This window comes from Ursus maritimus, unplaced genomic scaffold, assembly GCF_017311325.1.
Source record: "Ursus maritimus isolate PB19 unplaced genomic scaffold, ASM1731132v1 scaffold_5, whole genome shotgun sequence".
NCBI lineage: Eukaryota > Metazoa > Chordata > Mammalia > Carnivora > Ursidae > Ursus > Ursus maritimus.
In genome coordinates, this window is record NW_024426663.1 from 59,771,397 (window position 1) to 59,793,131 (window position 21,735).

At 38.8% G+C, this 21,735-nt stretch overlaps 1 protein-coding gene across 1 annotated transcript in view; it reads right to left on the minus strand.

The window, feature by feature from the left end:
* Positions 1–1,026: 1,026 nt before the first annotated feature.
* The window catches only part of HSPA4 (heat shock protein family A (Hsp70) member 4), a 44,930-nt gene continuing 24,221 nt past the window's right edge, over positions 1,027–21,735 (minus strand). Inside the window, exons 8-19 of the mRNA XM_008691617.2 lie at positions 16,453–16,529; positions 15,032–15,183; positions 14,410–14,516; positions 13,824–13,957; positions 12,657–12,838; positions 11,312–11,401; positions 8,654–8,806; positions 7,685–7,810; positions 6,584–6,691; positions 4,634–4,753; positions 3,442–3,603; positions 1,027–3,228 (exon numbers count right to left, since the gene is read on the minus strand). Of these exons, the coding sequence (XP_008689839.1) occupies positions 3,025–3,228; positions 3,442–3,603; positions 4,634–4,753; positions 6,584–6,691; positions 7,685–7,810; positions 8,654–8,806; positions 11,312–11,401; positions 12,657–12,838; positions 13,824–13,957; positions 14,410–14,516; positions 15,032–15,183; positions 16,453–16,529 (1,615 nt within the window). The 3' untranslated portion in view covers positions 1,027–3,024. The remainder of the gene's footprint in view (positions 3,229–3,441; positions 3,604–4,633; positions 4,754–6,583; positions 6,692–7,684; positions 7,811–8,653; positions 8,807–11,311; positions 11,402–12,656; positions 12,839–13,823; positions 13,958–14,409; positions 14,517–15,031; positions 15,184–16,452; positions 16,530–21,735) is intronic.

Sequence of the window (21,735 nt, forward strand, 5' to 3'; positions counted from 1 at the left end):
CTCAGGCTAAAAGATCTGTAGCCCCCAGTGCTCCACACCAGAACCCCAATGTCTCAGCCCCTCCACTCACAACAGCTCTATAAAAAACACTTCATATGCTTGAGGGGGAAAAAATCTCAAAGGCCACTGGTGTAATGCCTCCCCGTGAATCCTCACCAAACCCATTGAGCTCTGAAGCTCTTCATGTCAAGCTCAAGCTGCCACATTGCAAAACCTTCACACCAGCCCGGGTTTCACCTCCAACACCTTCTTCCTCAATGACACGCAAGGCACTGGCTCCTCTCCTCAGTAAAGGGGACGGTTACTCTCTTTCCACACCCCTGTTGCTCTGGATACCGCTTGCTGGTCCCAGGATTCCCACTTAATTTACCATGTGCCCACTCCTTTCCCAAAGTCAGAAACCCAAGAGAAAGCCAAGCCTGCTGCAGACACATTTGTTGAAAGTGGCTGGCACAGGCCCTACTGGTAGGCCCTGGCAGCTCAGCTCCTCTTAACAAAGCACAGGACTGTTAAGTGGCAGGACTCCAGGGAGTAAGGCCCCACACCCTGCCCCATGTAGGCCCCAAGCGTTGTAGTTAGGTCTCTCCTGACAGCTTCATCCCCTTTCAACACTCATTACTATCCCACATTCGCACCAATGCTCGTGCGCGCACACACACACACACAAGCACTACACATCCAGTGGTGGCAAGTGTTACTAGCATACTCCAGGCCATGGAGTTCTTCAAAGGGGCAGGGATCAGTCCTGGCACTGGTCCTCAATGGTGCCATAACCCACCTTCTGCTGTTGTCAAAACCCTCAGAAGGACGGACAACACAAGAGAGAGATTCCTATGTACCAGAGAACTGGGCCAACATTCAACATGGAACTTTGAGTACAGAAAAAGAGCAACTTCTTGCCACCTGTTAACAAGTGCAATTTAGTTAAGAGGACTCCTACCTCTGGAGTTTTCGTCGTGTGCGTGCACACACACACACACACACACACACACACGCCCTTCATTAGAAAATTAAGGAAACCATTCCTGAGTGTAAGACAGGTTTCTTTTATTAATTTTTCCTAAACTTGGCTGTTCATTTAATGTTTCTCTTAGTGTAAGAACGTGACCTGGAGCTTTAACAAACCAATTTGGATAATGCAACCTGGATAAATGCTTGTCTGCAAACAAGTCATCATCACACACACTCTCTGTCTTGGCCTCCAAGTAAATCCAATTGGTCTTAAAGCCTGTCTAAACAGACAGCAAGCAGACCACATCATCTTATTTCTAGTTTAAACTTTAAACTTCAATTTCATCCCCATCCCACACCCACACCCTCCCCCACACAAAAAGTTTTCTTAGAAGAAATGGCCATTGCGGACTGAGTCAGTTGCATAAGAATTGGCTTAATCCTGCAGCCAGCACGCCAGAGTAGCTACTGGCCTCACTGCAGGAACTCAAAGCATGACAGGTACAGAATGGATAGACACTCTAAGGACAGGGCCAAGTCCTGGTGCTACAAGGCTTCTGTGCGAGCTTATGCACCGACGTAAATACACTTCCACCTTCCACCTCTAAGCAGTGTTTCTCTATAGCACTTCAGAACTTGGTAACACTCTAAAACTGTTTAGTGCAGAGATGGACAGAAACTTATTCTAAATAGGCAAAGATCATCTTATTTCTAACATAGGCCAAAATTAACAGAGAGATACTCTGTTACACAGATAACAATTATTACAAAGATCCAAAATGTAACCAACAAAGCTTGTAACAGTTTCTAAGGCAGAGACCAGCTATGGCCTCTAATACAGGCTTCCCTCAGAGTTTCCCAAATGTTGCCCTCCTATCAACACGGCCACAAAGGGCAGTCACAGGGAACGCTCTGGTGCACCTGACACTGGCCACGCAGTAAGAATGAGGTGTGGCTCACATCAGACACCATGCTTCTTTAACACTAATTTCAGACTCATCCAGTACAGTCCAGTGTATCTTAGGGTTTGGGTTTTGTTTTTTGTTTTTTTTTATCTGTCAGCTGTTTAACACATAAATTGGCAGGTTCCTGGCAGGTATTAACACTTAACATACAAATGATTGTGAATGAGCTAAAAAGAACGTTTAACTCTTGCCCTAGGACTTCAAGCTATACCTCAAATTTACACAGAACATCTCTCACCTGAATGAGCAGGCCAGGATACAAATCTTTACACCGTAATTAACAAGAATCAGTTCCTCAGCTCAATTTACCATGCCTGTATCCAACAATACATCTATCCAATTCTAACTTTCCAAAGAGAAAATTATTTAGACTTGATGTTCGGGGTATTTGTGAACGCACTTTCAGGAACATACTTTCTCAGGAAGAGCTTCCAGGTCCAAAATCCTCAGTTATCAACTTGCTGCTGGTGAAGGGGTCTATTTTCCCAAGAGCAGCACATGGCATTTGTAAGAGGAGCTCCCTCACCGGGGGCAGGGGGAGGTAGGGGTGGGAGTCGAAGTGGAGTGAAGTGCAGTGTGAAGGAGCTCAGCGCACGCCCCTCATGTTCTGCTATGTTAATCCAGGCCATGCCATGCTCTAGCCCTCAGAAAGAGGGGGCCCCATCCCCACACCAGGCGGGGAGGCTTCGTGGCAATCTCTACAACAGATTTTTGAAGCACAATTTCAAGAGTTCCTGCCACATAGGTCACAATGAAAAGTCTGCTTGACAGCTAGTTAGAGCCTTTGCTTATAGCCCAGCTTTCCAAAACAAACTTATCCTTGTGTAAGCATGATTAAACATAAAAGAAGTGAAGCAGAAGCTCGGTAAGTAAGACTAACTGGGCTTCTAAATAGTACCATTATGAAAAAGATACAATGCACTTAATTTCTGTATCTAACTATGTAGAAGTCAAAATGCTCCATACATTACCTATATCCCCTCCCACGAAATCCCCTAAAAACTGACTAAGAAATCTCCAGTATTTGATTGCTCTAGTTGATATTCAGAACAAAGTTGACAACTTAAAGCTTTATAATAGTCTGTTTTAATATAAACAATTGTTGGAATCAATCAATGTCCATTTCAGGAAGCTTCTTGTCTGACTCCGAAGGCACAGCTGCGTCTGCACCCTGCTCGGCAGCCTGAGGGCCTGGGCTGTCTCCTTGTCCATCCACTGGTCCATTCTGCTCTGCATTTTTTTGCTCCTCTTTTGGAGGTTCCACTTTGGGTTTGGGCTTGGAAATTATAGGGCTACAGATACTCATCAGCTCCTAGAATGGCAGAGGAAAGAAAACCGTGGGTTCTTAAAGATCACCAATTTTACATGACATTCTCAACTTAAACCCAAGTCCACCCCCTCCCAACCAGAAGCCAGAAACTGAGATGCACTAATGAAGTTCCCTCTTCAGTGTCACTTTAAGGACCCTTAACAATAAATAACAAGGCTGACAAGAGACTATGAGATACTCAGAGCCATGAACTACCTTCATTTTCGCTTCGATCTCTTTTGCCTTGACAACTGGATCCACGGTCAGACTCTGCTTGCTCTGCAGGTTCAGTCTGTTATTCATCCACTCCATGGCCTCATTCGTGCTTTTCTCCACCTTCAGCATGTCTGCCGCGTCCAAATGGTCATACTGGTCCTCCTGCAACCACAGACCACCAGGCAAGTGTCACAGGACGATATTCTCCCCACCCAAATAGTACCTAGTTGTTTGCCGTCTTTCAAAAAGGTACAGTCTTTCCAAAAATGAAGCACATTCAGCCTCACCATCCAAATGGACATTCGATTCCTTAAAATAATTAAGAAAAAAATAACCCCGTTTTAAAAACACTCAGGATATAGACTTAAGGGCCAAAAACACTCTGAAGGGTAGCAATTAAAAGACTTCAATGGTATGAAAAGTACATGCTTGACACACAATCTTATGATGGTAATTTCACAAAGATGACATTACAGGTCACGAGACGTGAGAGCAGAGTTTAGGCATGCTAGTTAGGAACCAAAACAATAACGAATACAATTTCTAAAGGAGAGCCTTCAGCAACAAATTTTTTAAAAAAATAAGCCCAATTTATCACTCAAAAGTTTCTTACAAGGACTATCCATCAAGAACCTGGAGTAGAGTGGAGTGGTTAGGAACCCAAAATTTGTGAAGTCAGTCCTCAGGCCAAACCCCCCTCTCAAGAGTAACCTTGGGTGTTACTTAAGGACAGTGAGGCTTAAAGCAGTTAGAAGTTACCTGTTAACTATTACCGACATGACCGCCTACCTCATTAGGGTACTCTGAGGATTTAATGAAATAATATATTTATGGAATGTATATCACAAGCGCTCAAAAGAATTGTTAAGCAGTTTACTATTCAGACAGTCCTACATCTGCATAACAAACCAAACCACAGGCCTAATGGTTCGCAGAAGACCAGGACAGAGCAGGTTAAGTCACTGATGAAGAAGCATTTCACAGCAAGAAAAGGAAATCGAACAATATTGCTCACTTCCAAATTCTACCTATTAAAGAAAAGTAGTTCTTAATAAGACTCTATAAAATGTTATACACATTACACTAACATCCCCAAAAAAGTATTATTAAACATTGTAAAAAGAGCAAAAAATTGCTACGTAAATGCCTCAAAACTTTACCAAAATAACAGTAGGAAAAAAAAAAAAGATACCTTGTTTTTGAAAGAGCTGATTACTTTCATATACTGTTGGATTTGTTTCCCTAGTTCTTCAAATAATTTTGGTCTTTCTTCAGATTCCTGGAATCGCATCTTAATAGGTTGACCTAGATTCTTAACATAAGAAAGAATGCTTAACTATCAGGATAGTACTGTTTCTATAATTACTGAGATCTACCGTGAATTAAAGTACATTTCATCTCCATGTGCTTGATGTGAAAAGCTCAGTATCAATCCCCATGCCACTGAAATCTATCCTTAGGCTAGATAGGAGAATACACCTCTATACTATTCCACGTAGGGCCACTTCAACTTGTCACTGGAGTCCTAATTCTCAAAACACTGCAGGGAGACAATGCAAAAGAAGGTGCCTCCTGATAGTGATACGCAATCCTTAATAAGCATACCTGCCAAAAAATTTTTTGAAAACGAAATCTGATGAAGCCTCTAGATCTAACCATCATTTTACCCGGTGGTGATAAATAGCATAGAAGTGAATTAGAAAATAATAAATAGCACAGAACTGAAAATCAGCAAAATCCAGACTGGGTGAAAATCTGACCTAGGACATCTGATCCACTTTTTTAAAATAAATGAATAAGGGGGCAGAAATGATGGAAGAACTACACAGAGTTAAGAGACAAAAGCATAAAATGTACAGTCCTTATGGGGATTCTCAGTCAAACAAACTAAAAACTAATTTATAAAACAACTGGAACTTGAAAACTGAACTTAAAAGTGATATTAAGGAATTTTTTAAAATGCGATAATAGTATAACTTAAGGTTACATTTTCTTTTAAATACCTACTGAAATATTTTCAGATTAAATATAACACGAGGGACTTTCTTCAAATAAATGGGAGTGGGAGGGAACAGAAACCAAACAAAACTGGCCATAAGCAGACAAGTCGACAAGCGTTAAAGCTATTGCTGTACTTGAATGTGTTTGACATCTCCCATAATGAAAAGTAAAGCAAAAGATTCCATTGGAGAGATCTCACTGGAAGCTCTTGTTATCCTTCCGTAATGACAGGAAAACTGCCAGGTACTGTCCTTGAGCAATTCCATTTCAGAGGTTAATCACAATGGCCCAGTTTGATTGTACTGAAGTCATCAATCCACAGAAACGTGGAAAGTTCTTCCTATGTGTTTGCATCCTTTTGCAAACAAAGTCCTCAACCTTAGATCATTTTTTATATTTTTTAATAAAGTTTTATTCAAACACAATCACTTCATTCATTTAGAGTCCTTAACTCAGAGGAAAGGCATGACGCTGGACATGCACTAAAACACTCAGTATACCAGGAACAAACCAGGGACCTTCAGTTCTTCAGCCTAACACTCTCCAAACTGAGCTATTTCAGCATCCTCATTTTTTTGTACTTTTAACCAGAAGGTTTAATGATCAAAATTCTTTAAATACAAAACAAGATACTTTGCTTTACCGAAAATCAAACCTATATAAACAACCTTGCCTCAACTGCACTATCGGTACCTTTAGGACAGGTCCCATCTTTCTAGTCTTTCAATCGCCACACCAAGAATGCAATCTCCTTCAGGAAACCATTTTAAGTCCAAACTGAATTTTCAGAAAAATAATTTTGTTACTATAAGGTTCTAAAAATAAGAAAATAACCGTAAGTGATAAAGGGTATATTTCTTCAATCACTTTCAGCCTGTCTTCATTACTTGATATGACAATTCCTCCCAATTTTGAGATAAGTCCTTGGAAATTACAGTGTGGGTTCGGGTTTCAGAACACTTATGCTTTCAAGAACCATTGTTTTTTGTTTTTTTTACAGTCAGAAGGAAATGCTCTCCATCCTCCTGCTTTATTTTAAGTAAGCTCTAGGCCCAACATCAGGCTTGAACTCACAAATGTAACATCAAGAGTCACATGCTCCACCAACCGAGTCAGCCAGGCACCCCCAACAATCACTTACTTTTAATTCTGCCAATTTATCGACATAAACTTGCTTTGGCTGGTCTTCTCCATCCTCATATAACCAATTTTCAGTATCTTCTAGTTTCAAGGTAAAACTGTTACGATCCTAAATATGAATATTATGATTACATCAGTCAAAAATCAGCTGATTGACCAGTGAAGTCATAGGCAAAGGGTACAGTATCTGAATTGGCTTTAAAATACGGGGGGGGATGGGACAGACAGAGGACACAGACAAGAATGGCAATGTTGTTTTGCTTGGTATCTACAGTTAGTTTTATTATTCTCTCTGCTGCGGGGGATAGGTTTAAAATTTTGGCTAATTTGGTTATTTGAAAATTTCAGAAATAAAAACTGCATTTAAAAATATGTAAGCCAGGAGAGCCGGGGTGGCTCAGCCGGCTAAGCATGTGCCTTCAGCTCAGGTCACGATCCCAGGGTGCTGGGACTGAGCCCATCGGGCTCCCTGCTCAGTGGGGAGCCTGCTTCTGCCTCTCCCTCTGTCTGCCGCTCATGCTCCCTCTTGCTCACTCTCTCAAATAAATAAATTTTAAAAAATAAAATAATGTAAGCTATAAAAAAATAAAACCTTGAAAGAAATGTAAGCTATGTAACTAAAATACTGTATTGCCTATTTGAAAGCTGCTAATAAGTAGGTCTTAAAAGTTCTCCTCACAAGAGAAAAGAACTTTTATAACTATGTATAGTGACAGATGTTTAACAAGACTTATGTGATCATTTCATAATATACACAAATATCATCATGCTGTACTCCTGAAACTAATGTTGTCAATTATACCTCAATTTTTTTAAAAAGTGAATGAAAATACAGAAACATGAGAGAAGGGTGGGCTGACTTAAAGAAAAATACCAGGTAAATAATAGCATGCAAATGTATCAAAAAGTGATGCATAAAAAAAAAAAGGAAAAAAATGATGCATGACGACAAGACTTTGGGAAACCCAAAAGAAATACAAAATTTTTCCCCAGAAGAGCCCATTTTTAATCATTTGACTGTGTACCTATGGATGCCAGCAAATGTGCCTACCATATTTAAGGCTGCTCCCAGAAGACACCTAGTAGGGAGACACATACTTACATCTTCACTCACAAACTTCTCGTATTCCCCACTAAGCTTGTCTCTCATTTCGTACACATATTCTTCCACTGCGTTCTTGGCATCATTCCTCTCCTTCTCCAGTTTATCCTGCATGATCATCTTACCCTGAGAACAGTAGAAATTAGATCTTCGGACAACTGAGACAATATCCTCTTAAATATTAGTACTGTAATTTAAGAGTGGAGAATCCTTCTTCCCCAAATCCTCTTAGTTCTGCAAACCATCCAAGAAAGGAGAAGTGGAAGTATTAGTCCCCAGTAAATTATGAAGATATGAGTTCTCTGAGTGTGCTCAGAAAAAAACAGTAATACAAATATCAAGATTTAGAAACTCAAAAGCAAAAATAAGGAAAAGAACTTAAGACAAGAGAACTTTAAGACACTTATTAGCTCCATGTCACAAGGTGGTATACTCTGCTGTAGGATTACTATACAATACCAAGAAAAGCAAATGATTCATAGTATAGTTTAAAAAAAAAAAAAAAAACTTCAGAGACAATAATTAATTCAATAATTTGTGCACCAGGGTACCAAACCTCGCATCACTCACAGTAACAAGAGTTCAACACTGACTAGCAATAGGGGAAGGAACTAATACACAAAACAGCACTACCACTAATGCTCTGATTTCTCCTACTGATCAACATCCATGACCCACCACCTCAAACATCCCAAGCTCCCAAGTGGACACACACACAAATGAATGCTACCACCTCTAAACCAAAGACATAATGTCAAAGATGTCTTAACAGAGCTTCTAGCTATGGACACATAAAACCATAAAAGAATTCTGGTATCACATGGGATTTGCCCTTGAAGAACTCAAAATTCTGAAATTACTGCCTTGAACACCGAACAACTAAAAATGCATAAAAGTCACCAAAGAGTCTGGACACTATGGCCACATTAATCTGTTAGCTTCTTGTTCTAAAAGACCTGAAATAACCACCTCATTTTCAATGTACAAGTTGAGCATCTCTCTGTCTATCTGCCACAAGAGCTGGTTCTCAATTGGCAGGTCCACGGTACTGGTCTTCACTTTGGCCTTCTTGGCTTGAGGTGGTTGGTCCATCTTTTTGTCTTTTGATCCAGCTTGAGAGGTCTAAAATAACAAGAAATCATTATTAACAAACACATATACAGACTATCTTAAACTTCCCAATGGGTCAGGTTTAAAGAGCTCTTTTTGGTTTTTTATTAGTTTGCTCTCTAATGATATAAATAACCTGGGATGACTACTTATAGTATCTAGAAAGTTAAAAACATTAATATTATATGAGTAGTCAAATCCAAAGAGACAGAAAGTAACAGTGGGTGCCAGGTGCTGGGGGGAGGAAAAGTGAGGGAACGGGGAGTTGCTGTTTATTGGGCACAGAGTATCCATTTGGCAAGATGAAAAAGTTCAGAAGACTGGCTGCACCACAACGTGAATACACTTACTACCACTGCACTGTGTGTACACACACACACACACCTCCATAATCCCACAATCAGTACATTATTAAATATTCTCCAATTTTCTTCCACTCTTCTCTAAATATACAGACGTGCATATGAAATTAGGAGGGAAAGGGTATGAAATTTTTATGGTTCAGAAACACATTACCAATAGGATTTCCAAACTGTCTGTACCAATTGACATCGTCACAAAGAGTGAGGGAGACCGTCCACAGTGCCCCAGCCACAGAGAGTATCTGTTTGCCATTGTCTATTGTTTTCTCTGGGTCAATAACCTTTTCTCACACACTTATAAACCACACTTATTTCTTCACATTGCCTCATCATATTTCAACCAACATCTCTTAAGATTTTAGTGATCTTTTCCCCCTCAACTGATGGACTTTTCTTATAATTTCTTTAATACATCTGTACGAGTTTTTACTGTTGAACGTGTCCATCTTCTCCTTTGTGATAACTTTCACTGCTTTCATGCTCTCAAAGCCCTGCATGATCCCCCGACTGGAAAGATACTCATTCCAGTTGTTTTTTTATTTAACTTTCAAATTCATCTGATCAACGTGCTGCTCACGGACATGAGGCACAATTGCAAACTTGTTTCCACCTCCTACCCAAGTTAAGTCAGTTTCTAAAATGTATTTAGCATTTGAAAAAAAAAATAAAGTTTATTTAGCATTTTTATTTCACTTCATACTAGGAAAGGCACCAGTTCTCAAGCCACCTCAATGAAGAAGCCTAAGCAACAAACACCCCCCTGAAATCTTCCACTGCCCCGCAGCATGTTATGGGGGAAAGCAGCTCTCTCTTCTCACCAGCTCCCCACGTACACCCCAAATAAGTACTTCTCTCTCACCCTGCTGCCCCCAACAACATGAAGGGCTTTCCACCCTGGAAAAGGCCATTCCTTTTCCTCCTCCCATTATATTTTCTTTTTTATGAGTATCTGCATAGCCAAATGGAAGTACACTTTATTAACTGATGTGAAAATGAGTAAGAGACTGAAGCCATCTACAGGCTCTGCTGAATTTTTTAAATGCCACAATCAGAAATACCTCACAAAGTGAGACTCTGCAATGTCATAACTTGAAAGAAAACATGCTTTCAATACTGACACCAAACTTAAACATGAAAACTTGGAAGTTAGAATTAAAAAACAGGATTGTAAAGGATTAAAAAATGTTACGTATTCTTTTAAATAAATACCTGAGATAAACATACTATTTACACTATTTACAAAATACATGTAAATACGATATTATTTAAAACACTATCTTTGGGGCGCCTGGGTGGCTCAGCACATTAAGTGTCAGCCTTTGGCTCAATTCGTGATCCCAGATCCTGGGATCAGGCCCTGCGTTGGGCTCCATGCCCAGCAGGAGAGTCTGCCTCTCCCTCTGCCCTTCTACCACTTGGGCTCTCACTCAAATAAATAACAGATGAAATCTTTTTATAAATAAATGAAAATAAAACACTACTTTTAAACAAAAGACAAGTGTCAGAGAGATAACAAAATTTGAAAAAATTCCCTCTCGTTTATTTGTAAAGAATAAATTATGGGTAGGATGAATTATAGTAACAGCCATTCAGAAACCAACATGAACCAATCACCAGCCTAGTAAATTACGGTTTCTGAGCACATTCTTCCCACATACCAAAGGGACTAGAGTTCAAAGTTCTTGCCAAACATACTTTCCAAACCCACTACAAAATCTAGCTTAAAAACTTGAGATATATAAAGAACTCCTAATACAGCTGACCCTTAATTAAAACAGGTTTGAACTGCAGAGGTCCACGTATATACAGAGTTTTGGTAACAGTACAGTACTGTTAATGTATTTTCTCTGCTTTATGATTTTCTTAGTAACATATTCTTTTCTCTAGCTTACCTTACAGTAAGAATACAGTATTTAATACAGGTAACATACAGAATAGGAGTTCATCAACTATTTATGTTATTCTGGTCAACCAAATGGGCCATTAGTGAAGTTTTGGGGGAGTCAAAAGTTACATGCAGATTTTTTTACTGCGTAAGGGTCAGCACCCCTAACCTGCACACTGTTCACGGGTCAACTGCGCAACTACCTTCTAAGACACAGTATCTCATGTATGTGAAGAGATAACAAGTCCTATTCTAGAACACAACGTCTACCTCCATTTCTTCAGACTCTGCCTTATTCTCTGCTGGCGTCTGCTGCTGCTGCTCCTCAGCATGCGGTTCCTCCTGGTCCACTTGCATCTTCTGAAAAACAGGTCACAGCGAGTCCTGAAACTAGGAAACACTAACGGAAGACGAAGCAACCTTCGTGACACGTGGGCAAAATCCCATGGTATGGAATTCCTCATCCATTACCAGCCATCAAAATGCCTAGACTCCAATTCCAGACATGACGCATATATTACCTATTAACAGGGAAGTTTTCCTCTCCAGATCTGTTAGTAAATCTGTACAATGGAGTCAACACTCGCCCTGCCCTACCTGTACGTAAACAAGGGTGGCTGTGGAAATGCTTTGTAAACCAGCGCAGTACTCATCCTAAAGGAGTGTGGCAATATTTAACACAATGTCTCTGAAGAGAGCAGGAGTTTCTCTCACGCTTCCTTGTGAGAAAATTTCTCTCAAACGTCTCAACATTTTCAAGCAGTTTTTAAATTAGTCTTTTCATCCTCACAAGTACAACCATTGTGCACATTAGGGGAGGTGAACACCTCGAGAATTCTGTTAAAAGAACAAAGCCTGGGGGCGTCTGGGTGGCTCAGTCAGTTGAGCTTCCAACTCTTGGTTTCAGCTCAGGTTGTGTCTCATCAGTTGTGGGATTGAGCCCCCCACCCCAACCCCCGTCGCTCCCCACTCAGTGGGGAGCCCACTTGAAGATTCTCTCTTTCTGCTCTTCCCCCAACTCACGTGCATATGCGTGCACTTTCCCTTACATAAATAAAAAAAAATAAAATAAAAAAAGAACAAAGCCTGACAATAAGACAAAGAAGGGAAAAGCTTGTGGAGACCTGGATCACTGGCTCTCAATGTCTGCAGCTCATAATAATAATGACCTCAGAGGCTTCTAAAAGTGATACCTGGGCCTTAAACCAGACCAACTCACTAAGACCTCTGGAGACTCGAACATTTGTAGTTTCATAAAGCTTGATTTTGATACACAGTAAGGATGAGACCCAGGGCATGACTCCAATAAATGACTGTAAAATCAACTTATGAAAATAATCAATCAAGACTCAGAACATTCTTTGGTAGTAAGAATCAAGAACAACTCGAGAAGTCTGAAGAGGGAAGCCAAACTATATTCCATTTCCATTAGAACAACTGCATAAAGACCTTCTGCTAGTTCACCTGTGGCTGGGTTAAGGGGACACAATGCAAACCTACTCTCAGCAGCTCGGCCACAAGGTCCTCCCTTGCCACCCAATTTGTTAGAATTTCTAGACAAGTCACCTCTATACCATCTTAAATGGACTAAAATGGTATAAAATGTCCAGATTACCTCTTCCTCCTTTGCATTCTGATCTGTTTCCATCGGTTCCTCATTTTCCTCAAACTTGAGCACTTCCACTAGAGATGCACTGGACACACTGAAGATGCCATGGACATTTACTCGAACCTTGACTTTCACTTTTGAACTGGAGCCATCAGACTGAGGAGTGACTTTCTGAACTAAAAACTGAGCTAGGGACATATGAAACAAAAGAGAACACATAACCTGAGAGGATGAATTCAAACATGAATATATGCCCATACGGCCAGGTTATGCCCATTTCTCAGTGACAGGTCGGTAACGTGACACTTCAATAAACCAAGTAGGTACTCTTACAATCTTACTAAATCGTTAGATTTCTCCTTCTTCTCTCATAGTCAAACTCTTAGTACCTTGTCCCAATTAAGGACTCACATATCTCCTAACCCTCCAAGCATTTTCTTACCTTTGGTCTCTTATTCCAACTCATCTTTATATGCCACTGCCAGGGAAGTTTCTAAACCGATGTCACTTCTCTACTGAAAAAAACCCTACTGATTCCACACTGCTTCTGTCATTTATCAAGAAATTGCCTACAGAGAGTCAGTTACAACACCAGAGTTTTACTTATGTTTTTTAATTCACGAAATATGAATTCTCATTCTCATTCCTGTTTTACAAATGAGGAAAACAGAGTAGGTTAACTTTCCCACAGCTTCTAAGTGCCATTCAGGATATTCCTAATACTTTACTCGTGTATCCTCAGTCGGTAATGATCATGTTAACTGTAGTTTCTCTCCTCACCTAGTGTAATTTCCAGATTATAAGAGTTTCTGAGGGTCTCTGAAGACGCTAGCCAACATAGCTCCAACATAACAATTTTCTAATGATTTTCTGTGTACATCTTATAATTCTGTGTTAGGGTCAAAAATGAGCTCAACTCCTTTTCAGTATCTAAGTATTATCACATTATGCACAAGGTATACCCACTATGTGCATTAACCAAGAAATACTGCCCACTCTATTGGAGATCCAATTAAATTGTAACCATCCTGCGAGTAGTGAACTGGTCACAAACCTGAAAGAGGTTTTTTGTGTGGGATTTACAATATCAAATTTGAGAATATTATACTTGCTCTCTCCCAGTTCTCCCAAGTACATAACTTTTCTTTTTTTTAAGTTCCCAATTCTACTTACCTATAGCAGGATCTGGGTAGGGCAAATCCTGCGGGGAACTATAATAGGCCTCAAGAGTGAAAGGTTCCTTTCTATAAAATGTGAGTACTTTAGAGAAAGGAGCAGAATGATTTTTTGTAAAGACTTCACAGTCACTAGATGGAGGAAAAAGACAAAAAACACACAAATTTAAGATATTCCTGAACACTTTGACCCATTTATTCTACATCTGTAATTACTGCGCAGCTCTAGTTACTCTTCTCATGCTCTCTCATCTGGCATCATTTCCAGGATATAAAAGGTTCCAAGGGGAAAAAAACTTACATATATATCTATAGATACATGTGAAATCAGTTTTAAGAAAAGGAATATAAATATACTTAAGTACGTAAAAGGCACCAATTACTTCAGCAGGATCAATTATAGTAAACTACTAAGTAGGGACACGAATTTATTCTCGAGACTAAATAAAGTAAGGCATCACTTCGCTTCATGCACTGTAATGAAATGTTACAGATCTACAAAATTTGAAATGGAGGGCAGTTTTTTACTCAGACTTAACACTGAGTTAACTGTAAGTATAAAAATAATTAATAAATATTATTACCTTAACCCTTCTTCAGCTGGAGAATTCCATCTCAGAGATATTGGATATGGTACTACATCAGTTATAGAAAACTCTCTGACTTTGAAAGCAGGCGATAAGATTGCACACTAGAATAATAATTTTTAAAAATTCCATATGACAAGTACAGACATTATGAACTGTTATGAGACCTATAAATAATGACTTCAAAAAACCATCAACGTTTTTTAAGTGTTTACATTAATAATTTAATGATGTATTAGTATGTGGTTTTAAAAACTTCTATCATTGGTCAAATTAACTATTCTCTAGCCATTACTTATCATTTTCCATTAACCCAAACCTTTAGTTAATTGATGTACGAGGCTACTTCATATATAGACAATAGATAATGCACCAAATTCTAGTAATATTTCAGGCCTACCAATGTTTCTAGTAAATTAATTCAGCTTATTGCATATTATAGAGTATAACTGCATTTATCAACACCACCTATGCTATCCATTGCAAAACTAAACTTTCAGAATCTTACACCTAGAGATCGTGCGAAGCTAACCTCAGCTTACTTGCTGGATACAGAAAAGCAATGCCGTCTTGGCACAATGACCTATAAACAGACGGCTACCTGTGAGAGAAAGCTCACCTGCAAAGCACAGCCTCGAGTGACAGCTTCATCAGCATTTAGTGTGGTACTAAGTTCTTTACCAAAAAATCTGCTGATCTTCTCTTTCACCGCAGGGATTCGTGTTGCGCCACCAACTATCTCCACGGCGTAAATATCTTCTTTCTTTAACTCTATTTTAAAATGATTAGAAGAGACACTGAGATGCAAATAACCTTTAAATTAGTACTTTACAATTAAATAAGAGAGCAATGTAACATCTTAACACAACAAAATAACTTACAGATTCGTAGCAAAACCCCACCACTCATTCAACCCCCTCACACCATCACCACCACACACACACACACACACACACACACAGAGCTGCGGCATCTGAAAACAGGTAGGTGTGTTCTGATGCACCAAGAGACAGGGTTTCAAGAGACATTGGGACTTAAGACAACCGGGCCATGAATACTGAATGCCCTACAGAGTAGAGACCCCATAATCTCTGAAACAGTCCCACATAAAAAACTGTTAAAACATCAGTAGTTCAGCGAGCCACAGCGGAAATAAGAGGGCCTTGAAATACTGAGTTACCCTTGACAGAGCATGAAAGAAAAAAGTATTCGAAGCCCACCTAGCCACATCAGCGCTCCATCCAGAACACAGGCATAGGACAGATAATATTAACACAAGTACAGCCTCTTCCTAACAGAAGTAAAGAAGGTGCACACCAAAGCTTTTCTGTCACCCATAAAATACTCGTCACACCACCTGGTTTCCTGGTCACATTCTATGCAACAAATACTGACGATATGTTGAGAAGGGCTATTTAAAGAAATGGGCTATCCCCCTATGGAAAGAACATACCAGTTTGCCATAATCACTCTGATTTAAGAGCTGACCTTTGTCAAGATGACAGTACATCTCAACACTCTGAAATACTTAGCAACCAACACAACAGTGGACTCCAAGTAAAAGCTAGGTGAAGGTTGTAGGAAAATCAGTGATACATTACTGAATCAAACATCTACTTTTAACTAGAGATAAAATTAAAGCATCCTGTTAAAATAACTATGTGGTTATCACATCCTCCCTTGGCTGTATTTCTCAGTCAGCAAAAAGTTCAGACAGAAAAGCCTGCACTACTACAAGCAGCAATGCAAAAGACAATTTTTACCATTATGAAATAAATGGGATGTTTATATCCATCTGAGTCTGAATTAGCTTTCTTGAGAAAACTATCAGATGTCTCTGGACACCATTATCATAAGAGGTAGGGCCAGGAAGGGGGGAGGTGCTCCAGAGGAAAGATAAGACACAAAAAGCAGCTTAATACAGCAATGAAGGAGTGGTATATACCATGAAAATTTCTGTAACTTTAAAAGAAACAGTCATAAACAACATTTTCCAAAGAGCCATGATTATACAAATAATTCGGTCACAGTAATACTTACTGGCTTGTTCCAAAACACTACGAAGGGGTGGCTCCACTCTAGCTAAGAGACCATCACACATCTCCAGAAATTTGCCCCTATGAAAAAAACAGCAATAGGTTTAAATCACGTTCCACTTTTATGTGGGGTAATAAACAGCTATATTCAAAAAGGCAGATAATAACAAGTATTGGCAAGAATGGAGAGAAACTGGATCCCTCATACGTTCTGGGTAATGGTGTGGCCATTTTGGAAAAAAATTTGGTGGTTCTTCAAAATGTTAAATACAGTGTTACCATATGACCCAGCAATTCCACTCTACGTATATAACCAAAAGAACTGAAAACATACGTCCACACGAAAACTTGCACATAAATGTTCTTCACAGCAGCATTAGTCACAACAGCCAAAAAGGTGGGGAAAAACCTAATATCCATCGAGTAACATTCAGGAATAAAAAGGAATGAATACAGTAAGAGAGACTGACAAATGTTAGAACATGGATAAACTTTCAAAAAATTATGCAAGGTGAAAGATGCCAATCAAAAAAGAACACATATTATATGACTCCATTTATATGAAATGTTCAGAATAGGTAAATCCCAAGAGACAGAGAGTAGACTAATGGCTCCCTAGGACTGGAGTAGGAAGAACAGATGACGAAAGAGAGCTCATGGGTACAATTTCTTTTTTTCTTTTTTTTTAATGCACTTTATTTTTTATATCAGTTTTAGGTTTACAGAGAAATAAACAGAAAGTACAGAGAATTCCCACATACCCCTCACTCACCCCCCTCCCCCAGTTCCCCTATTAACATCTTGCATGACTGTGATCACACTTCTAACAAGTAATGAACCAATACTGATGACAACATAAATTAGGGCTCTATAGGTTTTGACAAATGTATAATGATAAGTATCCAGCTTGATGGTATCACACAGAATAGTTTCACTGCCCTAAAAATCCTGTGCTCCACCTATTCATCCCTCACTTCCCCTGAATCCCTGCCAACCACTGATGTTTCCACGGTCTCCATACTTCTGCTTTTCCAGAATGTCATCTAGCTGAAATCAAACAGTATGTAACCTTTTCAAACTGGCTTCTTTTGCTTGCAATTATGCATTCAGGGTTCCTCCAAATTTTTTTTATATCTTGATAACTCATTCAGGGTTTTTTTATGAGATGATAAAAATATTCTATAATTGGGTTGTGGGGATGGTTGCCCAATTGTGTGAATATACTGAAAACCACTGATCAGACACTTTGGATGAATATACTAAAAACCACTGATCAGACACTTTAGAAGTGTGATTTTTATGAATTCTATCTCTGAGGTACAAAATAAACACACACAAATGGCAAATATTTAAAACCATCTATACCAATACTGGTGAGGATGTAAAACTAAAACTCTTACATGTTTGTGAGAGTATAAAATGAGTTTTATCCCTAATAGCAAAAAAAAAAATGGAAAAACTAATTCCCACAACTATAGAATTCACCTACTTAAAACATAGAACTAAATGGCTTTTAGTATATTCAGAGCTGTGAAACTATCATCACAATCAATTTTAAAACACTTCTGTCACCACATTAACCAATATTCCCTTTGACCCCCTCACCTACCCCTCAGCCCTAAGCACCCACTCATGCTGGACATTCCATATAAGTACAATTAGACAAAATGGGGGCACCTGGGTGGCTCAGCCGTTAAGTGTCTGCCTTCGGCTCAGGTCATGATCCCAGGGTCTTGGGATCAAGCCCCACACCAGGCTCCCGGCTCAGCAGGAAGCCTGCTTCTCCCTCTCACACTCCCCTTGCTTATGTTCCCTCTCTTGCTGTCTCTATCAAATAAATAAATAAAATCTTTAAAAAAAAGAATTATACAAAATGTACTCCTTTGTAACTGGCTTCTTTCACCTGGCATAAAGTTGTCAAGGTTCATCCATGTTATAGCATGTATCTGTACCACATTTTTTAAATTGCCAAATAATATTCCATTGTATGGACATACCACATTTTGTTTATCCATTTTAGTAGTTAATGGACACTGGGGTTGTTTCCATTTTTTGGCTATTAGAAGTAGTGCTGCTATGACCATTCATGCACGAATTTTTGTGTGCACATGTTTTATTACTCTTGAATGTATACCAAGGAATGAAATTGCTGAATCATATGTTAACTCTAGGTTTAATCTATTTTAAGCGACTGCTGAACTGTTTTCAAAATGGCTGCACCATTTCAGACTGCCACCAGCAGCGTGTAAGTATTTCTCCACATCCTCTTCAAGGCTTTTGACAAGAGCAATCCTGGTGAGTGTGCACTGTTGTCTCACTGTGGTTTTGATTTGCATTTCCCCAACGGCTAATGATGTTGAACATCTTCTCATACCCCTAACTAGCCATTTCTTTATCTACTTTAGAGAAGTATCTATTCAGATCCTTTGCCCATTTTTTAATTGGACTGTCATTTTATTACTCATCTGTAATCATCTCTATATATTCTGGATACACACAGTATAGTTTTTTAATCTCTTCATATTCTGTCAAATAAATACAAAGAGCAATAGGATAGCAAAACCAAAACCCAACTAACACCTACAACAAAAACAGATAACAGTATTTGCCACAAACCCCAAAATACAAATGGGTAAAGAAAAACCACCAATAATTATACAATTCCTACAAAGTACCAGTATCTGTGCAAAAGGAAGCAGAGGAAAACAACAGGACATATAATGGACCTGAAAATATAATGGACCTGAAAAAATAAACCAAAAGTCAGCAGGCCAATTTGAAAACAGCAGGTGAAGTCAGGAGGGGCTGGCACACTCTAGAACAAGAGAATATAAAAAAGGTCCTCGATACGGTACATTAAGAACCATGCTAAATAAACTCTCCACAGTAACCAAGTTAAAAGTTTCCTTCAAAAAAAAAGGGCCACGATGAGGAAAAACTGCTGATAAAATCCAAACCAAAGAGAACACTGGAGACAAAGGAAGACAGAATAAAGAAAAACAAAGTTAAGAAGCCACATTTTTAAAATATTTCATAAAAACAAAAGAGGGCACTATGGAGCAGTGAATTCAGAAAAACTCTTAAATCACGCTTCCAGTCTAAAAGTTCGGGAGTACTTGGGAAAAAAAAAAAAAAAAGGAGGAGGTGTCTAGGTGGCTCAGTCGGTTGACCGTCTTTACTTGGTTTTAGCTCAGGTCATGATATCAGGGCCATGAGATAGAGACCCATATCAGCTTCAAGCTCTGCAGGGAGTCTGCCTGAAGATTCTCTCCTTCTCCCTCTGCCTCTCCACACTAACACTCTCTCTGGCACACACTCTCTCATAGTAAGTCTTTTTTTAAAAAGTTTAGGAATATTACAGATTTCACATAAAAATGAAACTACACAGGGACACCTAGCTGGCTCAGTCAGTACAGCATGTGACTCTTGATCTTGAGGTCATAAAGTTGAACCCCACTTTGCGGGGGGTGCCTTGGTGGCTCAGTCCATTAAGTGGCTGCCTTCAGACTCCAGTCATGATCCTAGGGTCTTGGGATGGAGTCCCACATTGGGCTCCCAGGGAGCCTGCTTCTCCTCTCCCTTTGCCCCTCCTCCCACTTGTCCTCCCTCTCTCCCTCTCAAATAAATAAAATCTTAAATAAATAAAATAAAATAAAATAAAATAAAATAAAATAAAATACAAAAAAAAATGAGACTAGGCAAATCCACTAAGACAGAAAGTAGGCTGGTAATCGTGTAGGGTTAGCATGGGAGGAATGGAGATAACTGCTAATGGATATACGAGGTTTCTTTTTGGCCTGATGAAAACATTCCAAAATTAGATCATGATCCTTATTGCACAACCTTGTGAATATACTGAAACCACTGAATTGTACACTTTAAAGTCTGACATATTTTATGGTATATGAATTGTATCTCAATAAAAAATGATACAGAAAATGAAAGAGCAACAAATAGAATCAGAAAAACTAAGAGTCAGAAATAAAGGAACAAATGTCAGAAATGAAAAATAACCTAGAAATGTCACAAGGACAAACACCCCAAATAGTGGCATAGAGGGATGAATGCAAAGAGAATGATAAATATAGATCATAGGCAAGAAAGACCCAACATACTTACATAAGAGTTTTAAAAGAATAAAATCAAAGTACAAGAACAGAACAAGTACTGAATAATGTAATTCAAGAAAACTTGCTTGGTTTTTAAATAGCTGTGAAACTACATACTGAAAACACACACTGCGTACCTGGGAAAAAATTATCAAAAACAACCAGCAACAAAACCCAATTATTCTGGTAAATTAGGCTTTCCAAAAAAAGGGGGGGCTATCTAGCAAAAAGAACAACAAATAACTGAAAAGTACACTGTCACAATGAGACAGCAATGCTATATGCCAAAAGAGTATTATTTCTCCATTTAAGAGAATCAAGGCAACGAGCACCTGGCTGGCTTAGTCAGGGGAGCATGTGACTCTTGATCTCAGGGTTATGAGTTATGCGACTCCATCTCTGGGTTATAAGTTTGAGCCCCATGTTAGGTATAGACATTACTTAAAAATAAACACTTTAAATAAATAAATAAATAAATAAATAAATAAATAAATAAATAAATAAAGATAATCAAGGAAAGAATACGAGCTAAGGTTATGTTCTCTCCAACCAAGTATAATGTGGAAAACGGTCATCAACATGCAAGAACTTTACACGGTTCACATGTGCCATTTTTTTAAAAATCTATTAGAATATCCTTCCAACAACCAAAATGATTAAAACACATTACCATAAAGCAGTAGTAAATAACAAGCCTCAGCAAGGATGTGGTAAAATTGAAACCCTAATACACTGCTGGTCAGAATGTAAAATGGTCCAAATGCTGAGGGAAATAAATTGGCAATTCCTCAAAACGCTAAACACAGAATTAGCATATAACTCAGCAATTCCACTCCTACATTTATTCCAAAAAGAACTGAAAACAAAATAGTCAAACAAATACTTTTTCATGAATAGTTATAGAAGCACTATTCATGATACTAAAAGGTAGAAACAACCCAAAGGTCCATCGGTTGATGAAAGGATTAAAAAAAAAAAAAGTGATGTTATCCATACAAAGGGATTATTATTTGCCTTAAAAAGCAAAAAAGTACTAATACATGCTACAATGTGAATGAACCTAGAAAGCATTATGTTAAAGTGAAAGAAGTCAGATACAAATGAAGCAAAACACACAGTAGTAATACCATTCATATGAAACATCCAGAAGAGGTAAATTCATACAGATAAAAAAAAAA